The sequence below is a fragment of the Antennarius striatus genome, chromosome 9 (genome assembly GCF_040054535.1).
Source record: "Antennarius striatus isolate MH-2024 chromosome 9, ASM4005453v1, whole genome shotgun sequence".
Taxonomy (NCBI): domain Eukaryota; kingdom Metazoa; phylum Chordata; class Actinopteri; order Lophiiformes; family Antennariidae; genus Antennarius; species Antennarius striatus.
The window spans coordinates 9046501-9052500 of NC_090784.1; the positions used below are offsets into that span (position 1 = coordinate 9046501).

Sequence of the window (6000 nt, forward strand, 5' to 3'; positions counted from 1 at the left end):
TAGACTAATGGAAATTGCGACTGTAGTTTGATTGTTTTAATAAGCCATGCAACTCGCTATGATTCAAGGTTTTGAACAAGTGTGATACTGATGTGTGGCCACAGCGCGCACATCTGATGTTGCTCACAGTGGTCCTCAGTGCACTCAGTGTATGCAGACACATGAAAAATTACAGGGAACATTGGACAGGAGATTAAAAAAAAGCTGTGTCTTCCCACGGTCATCATGGACAATGAGAAACTACCTAGATGGAAGAGTTAACAGAACTTGCATCAAGAGTATTGAGCTGTGAAGCGAGAGTACAGAACTATTGCTTATGCACAGATATGCTATGTTTCCATTGAGGACCTCCAGACTGTTCTTGCTGACAGGGATGGTACTGGGAGTAGTAAGACAAAACATGGAGGTCTTGTTTTGTTCTTGTGAACTACAATGAACTGCTGGGTATTAGGCTCTGTCACTTTATTAACTGCATCGATGAACTCTACATCGTAGTGAAGGGGATTGAAGAAGAAGAAGAAGTAGTACACTTTAATCATCCCCGTGGGGAAATTATTATGTTTTCACTTGTGGTTAATCTCTTAGTAATCATGCATACATATGTTTTTTGTACAGGTCCCTCAAACAACCAAGCACACACACAAGGGGCCTGTATGCATACAGTAAATACAGGGAGGCCAAGTGATGGGCAGCCCCATCTTTGGAGCGTCTCGAATGAGCAGCTTGTGGAGGGGGCGGTGCCTTGCTTAAGGGCACCTCGGCAGTGCTCGGGAGGTGAGCTGGCACCTCCCACTGCCAGCTCACACTCAAAGAGTGAATGGCGGGAATTGAACCACTGATCTTGGATCATTGGACGACCCGCTCTACCGACTGAGCTACTGCCGCCCCTTGATTGATAGATACAGGTTGTCCTCAACTTACAAACATTGGACTTACAAACATTTGGAGACATAAACATGTGCTGCCATGTCCCGGTACAATATTCTGCCACAAATCCTGCTCAGCGGTCGAGAGAGCAGAAATTGAGCCTGACAGCAGCAGCGTTAAATGAGTCAGTCCTGTTTCATTGCTCATGAACATATAAAAATTAAACAGCAAGTGGAAATCTCATCTCACATAATAAGCTAAAAAGACTTAAGGGCGTCAAAGTAAAGTTTGTTCCATTCATCTGTATGTTTATATAGTAGAAAGTCAGCTACCTTCTGTCACAGCTTAGCTGAGTCACTGGCAAGCTGGAATGTTTACATAAGTGAACATAAATTAGCTGATTCATGCCTTATAAACATAAAATATCTGTAAAACATTAACAAATTATTTTGTTTCCCACTATTGCCTATATTACACTACTCATCAATATAGAACTGTGGGAGTTGATCGGCGTTTTAATACACATCATAAGCAGCTTTCCTTACCTAATAATTTGTCTCCTTAGGCCTTAGTATCACATACTATGTATGAAAATAACTGAACTCATAATTTGGTTACTAGTTACTACAATAAATCCAATAATTTAGGAATACATTATATTTGGAATTGTTTATACAATTGCAGAACATAATTTATAAAACAAAATATGTGATTTCCAAACCATTTACAAATGTAGTGAAAGTTGAGAGTCAAAGCTTCTTTATCATTGTAATCTCAATATCATGTCTATACTGTCATAGTAATAAAAAAATACTTTCACAAATGCAGTAAAAAAAAAGACTCCAAATGAAAAGTTCAAATAAAAGAAATACAGTCTTGTTAAATCTGTTGTAATTTAAGGGAAACACCCAAAATCTTGTTAATGTTCAGTCCTAATAAAAAAATTTGCTATCTCAGGCTCTCTAACAGTGAAATTATGCTTCAGGGCTGGGCTTCACTTGTTTATTTATGTATCCAATATAGTATAGAGGAAGTTCAATACACTGGAGGGAATACAGAACCTTTATACAAGACAACTATACAAGAATCCCTGTTTTTGTTTTTGTTTTTGTTTTTCAAACAGGGATTCCTTCAACTCTGCTCACACAGCTTTTTGGGGAGTAACTTACTCAGGATTTATGCACTGTATACAGGACTCCAGTTTAGCTTGCCTGTCTATTCATACAATCTTATGAACTGCGTTATAGGCAATGCCTTTCTAGAACTGCATTGGTTTTAAATCTCCAACCATCCTTCCATCAAAAAAACATTTTTGCATCAAATTTACCTTGCATTGCTCATCCCATCATTTATTCACAGTGACAATTACACAACATACACTAGACTATAGTGGCAATACAATCCACTGAGTTTAGCAATGAATGTTATCATCACCTGAATCTGTTTTGATTTGCTGATGCAGTTTTATCATGGGAAATCTTCCATAACCCTGGAATTTTACAGTGAATGGGGTTTCCTCATTCAGCAAGTCAAGGTACATCTGTCCGAGCTGAATGCTTTGCAAACAGCACAGTGAGTGTGTGTCTATGCATGTGTAAACTAGAAGGTGTACATTCAGGTTCATGTACTGTGCTCCAGTGGCAACCGATTCCATTTAAAATCAGAGAGAACATAGTGTGAGTGGTTGTGTATATGTGCGTGCACCTTGACATTCTAACATTGGTCTCTGTTAGGACTCTAAACGTGTTCAGCCTCAATTAAAGATCTTTTCATTTCTATGTTTTTGGGTTGGGTGGGGATGGGGTGGTTCACACTGCTGTGTTATGAAATGACTTAGAAATGACACTCATTAATTACGTAAGTGGATTGGATTTGGTGGCTTTAAGCAACAAAACAGAACAACTAAAACAATATACACAGTGACCTCTTTCAACCATAAATATTTTCTTGGTTTCAGACACTCTAAGCTGTGTAAATCTTTGAGACTCAAGCAGACTGAGTTGTCTGTTCTTTAGCTGCTAAGAGGTCAAAGGACACGGGTAAAGCATAGGTGATGAGCAAACAACAGACTAGCTTTGGATCAGGCTAATGGTGCTACTGAACTAACAAATGTGTGCCAGCCCTTTGCACTGAAGAGGCTGGTGTGAACAACCCTATTAAACTAAAGCCAATGTCAACAGTTCAACATAAAACAACATTCTAGATGATTAATTAGGTGGTGACAAAGCATATTCCTCTTGATTTATATGCTTTTATTGCTCTGTACTGAATGAAATAAAAAGGAATAAGTAAAAAAAAAATACAGTTTACCATAAAGTAATGTGAATTCAAAACAAAGTGAATTACGAGTGAGGCTTAACAGTACATATTGGAACTATAAGCACATATTTTAATTTGATTATGTTTTATTTTATTTATTGTATATTAGCATAGTATTATGTGCTTTTACCATTTTTCTAATTTAATTATTTTTGTTTCATTTTATATTCCCTAAAGGGAAATTAAGAGCAGTCTAGTTAGTAAATACTTCAAATGCATTCATACATGTTAGTTTGTACAGGCTCCTGTAGCAAACGCACACCCACTAGGGCATGTAGGCAGGCAGGTGGAGGTAGAGTGGTAGGCAGTCCCTTTGTGGAGCGACCAAGTGAGCAACTTGGAAAGGATGAAAGCGCCTTGCTCAACGGCGCCTCGGAAGTGCTCTGGAGGTGAGCTGACACCTCCCGCTGTCAGCTCACACTCAGAGTGAGAGCGGGAATCGAACCGTCGATCTTAAGAACATTGGATGACCTGCTCTACCACCAGCTATACCACTGAGCCTCTACCGCCCCCTTCTAGTGATTGTAAGTTAGGGTTAGGGTTAGGGTCAAATGTACCATATATGCATGTGTGGTGGACAGAAATTAAGTCGAGTGAAATGACATAAACTTTATTATTATTTTTCCATGTATTCCACTTAAATAACTTATAATCGAGAAAGACTTAACTCGAAACGACCTGTACCTTATGTCTTGTCACTCATATGCTTTGTTTAAGGTTTTTACTTTTGTGTTTCAACCTGCTGAGGTGTAATTTACTCGAGAAGTCTCTTACTGTCTTTGCTGGCTGGATGAGAAGTTGTCATGACTATACTGAGACCAGAGTGGGAAAAGAACAAGCAGATGGGAAATAACCAGAGTCTCTGGTGGGAGATGAACTGAACACGTTCACACTATCCTTGTCTACAGTTCACAGAGTCCAGTAAGGTTAAAAGACACAAATGATCAGTCAGTCACAAGAACATCCTGTTTTCTCTGTGAGCACAAGCACAACTTTAAATGAATGGGAAAAAAGAATGACAAATGGTGGATGAGTCTCATACCCAGGGCATAAAACACAAATGCTATGGGTTTGTGACCCGCAGCATCAGCTGCCTATGTGATTACTTATAAATATGAATGTGTTTTTCCAGACAACATATGAGCCTACTGAAGAAACCTACATGGTAAATTGTGTTTACCTGATAATTTGGATGATGTAGAAAATAATCCGGACATCCGGCAACCGCCATGTTTTGAACTTCTCAACTATCACAAAAGTCCCTTGGCTGGAGCAGATACAAGATACAGAAACTGGAACCTGCAAAGGAAGAAGAGCAGACAAAAGAAGGTTAGCGGAAAACTACAACGAAAGAAGAACTGGGGGTGGGAAGGTCCAAGACAGGACATAAGGAAGGAATGAGAGGAGGATGACAGGAGGAAAGGAAGATGAAGACTAGGTTCTGAGGGGCCAGATATAGCACAGAGAACTTCTTAACCCACATTAACCCACAGTAAATAGCGTCAACAATGAACAAGGAACAAGGAAAGAACATCAGTAAGTTTAAGATAATTTTAGCACCGATATACTTCACATTGTCTAAGAATTATTTATCAATATGACCACTTATTTGGTAAAAGAAAAGAACATAAAGACATCAAATCCAGTTTGTACCGTACAACTGTTGTTTCTAAACAACGTTGCAGAGTTTGGCCTATTTATCTGCATTAACTTGAGCGAAGACAAACAACAATGACAGAGAAAAGTGCCGTATCATTAAAAAAGACACATTAAGTTTGTGATGAATGGAGTGCTGAAATGGAGTGGAGATCCCATCCGCAGTTACTGTTGTCATTGTTTTTCTAACTTTGAGTCCAACCATTTTCCCTTCGGGTATTAAATAAATACAATTTTAAAAAATAATTTAAAAAACCTGTCAACTCCACCATTGTGTGATGTCATATTCCTAAAACAAACAATTTGCTGAGGTGAGCTCTTTGCAAATGAATACTCTTGAATAGAAGTTATACTTCAGGGGACTTTAAAGGCATCTCTCCTCTTAGAGCCCTTTCTCCATGGGTCAAAATAACCACAAATTCAACAACATGGGTTTAGTCTATTTAAACTTCTTAAAGTGGGCATCTTATTAACCTTTTGGCACCTTTGCCAAAAGAGCACCTGTAAACACTGACCCAAAATACACTGCAGGCACCTCTCCAGGTCTGAAGTTAGACCCAATATATATTTGGAGTGAGACCTCTCCGGCTTGACACAATGAGGGCCTTTTAAGCAGCAGTTCATAACCCCTATTGGTATTTCAAAAATATGACCTGCCGCGTTATATTCAGCTAATATTATCTTATGTGTGCGTTTGTGGTTGGGCTGGGATGCGCATGTTTGTGCATGTCCGCCTGCATATGTTTGCAGGCAGACATACACTGTATGTCTTAACATATATATGGTGTGTGTGTGTGTGTGTGTGTGTGTGTGTGTGTGTGTGTGTGTGTGTGTGTGTGTGTGTGTGTGTGTGTGTGTGTGTGTGTAAAGCTACCATATTTAGAGTGTTCAGTCATAAAGAGAGTTTACACGTGTTTATATAGTTGTTTCTTGCTGCTTCTGAATGACACACACCAAAACCACTGTGCACCAAGAGACTACTCGACAACTTTCTGACAAAAGTGAGGCAAAGATTGAGAAAAAAGCAGCTTCATGTGACCCCAATAGGAGGTTGGACACTTGTTCTGAAAAGTCCTGCTTGAAACAAAAGAAGATTTGCCCATGGGATGGTTTGATGAGACTTTAAACACTGCACTAACTATAACAAGATGAAAATGT

General features: G+C 39.0%; 1 protein-coding gene across 1 annotated transcript in view; it reads right to left on the reverse strand.

The window, feature by feature from the left end:
- grb10b (growth factor receptor-bound protein 10b) overlaps positions 1-6000 on the reverse strand; it is a 71370-nt gene that overhangs the window by 45379 nt on the left and 19991 nt on the right. The window contains exon 2 of the mRNA XM_068323197.1: positions 4367-4485. Within this exon, the coding sequence (XP_068179298.1) occupies positions 4367-4417 (51 nt within the window). The 5' untranslated portion in view covers positions 4418-4485. The remainder of the gene's footprint in view (positions 1-4366; positions 4486-6000) is intronic.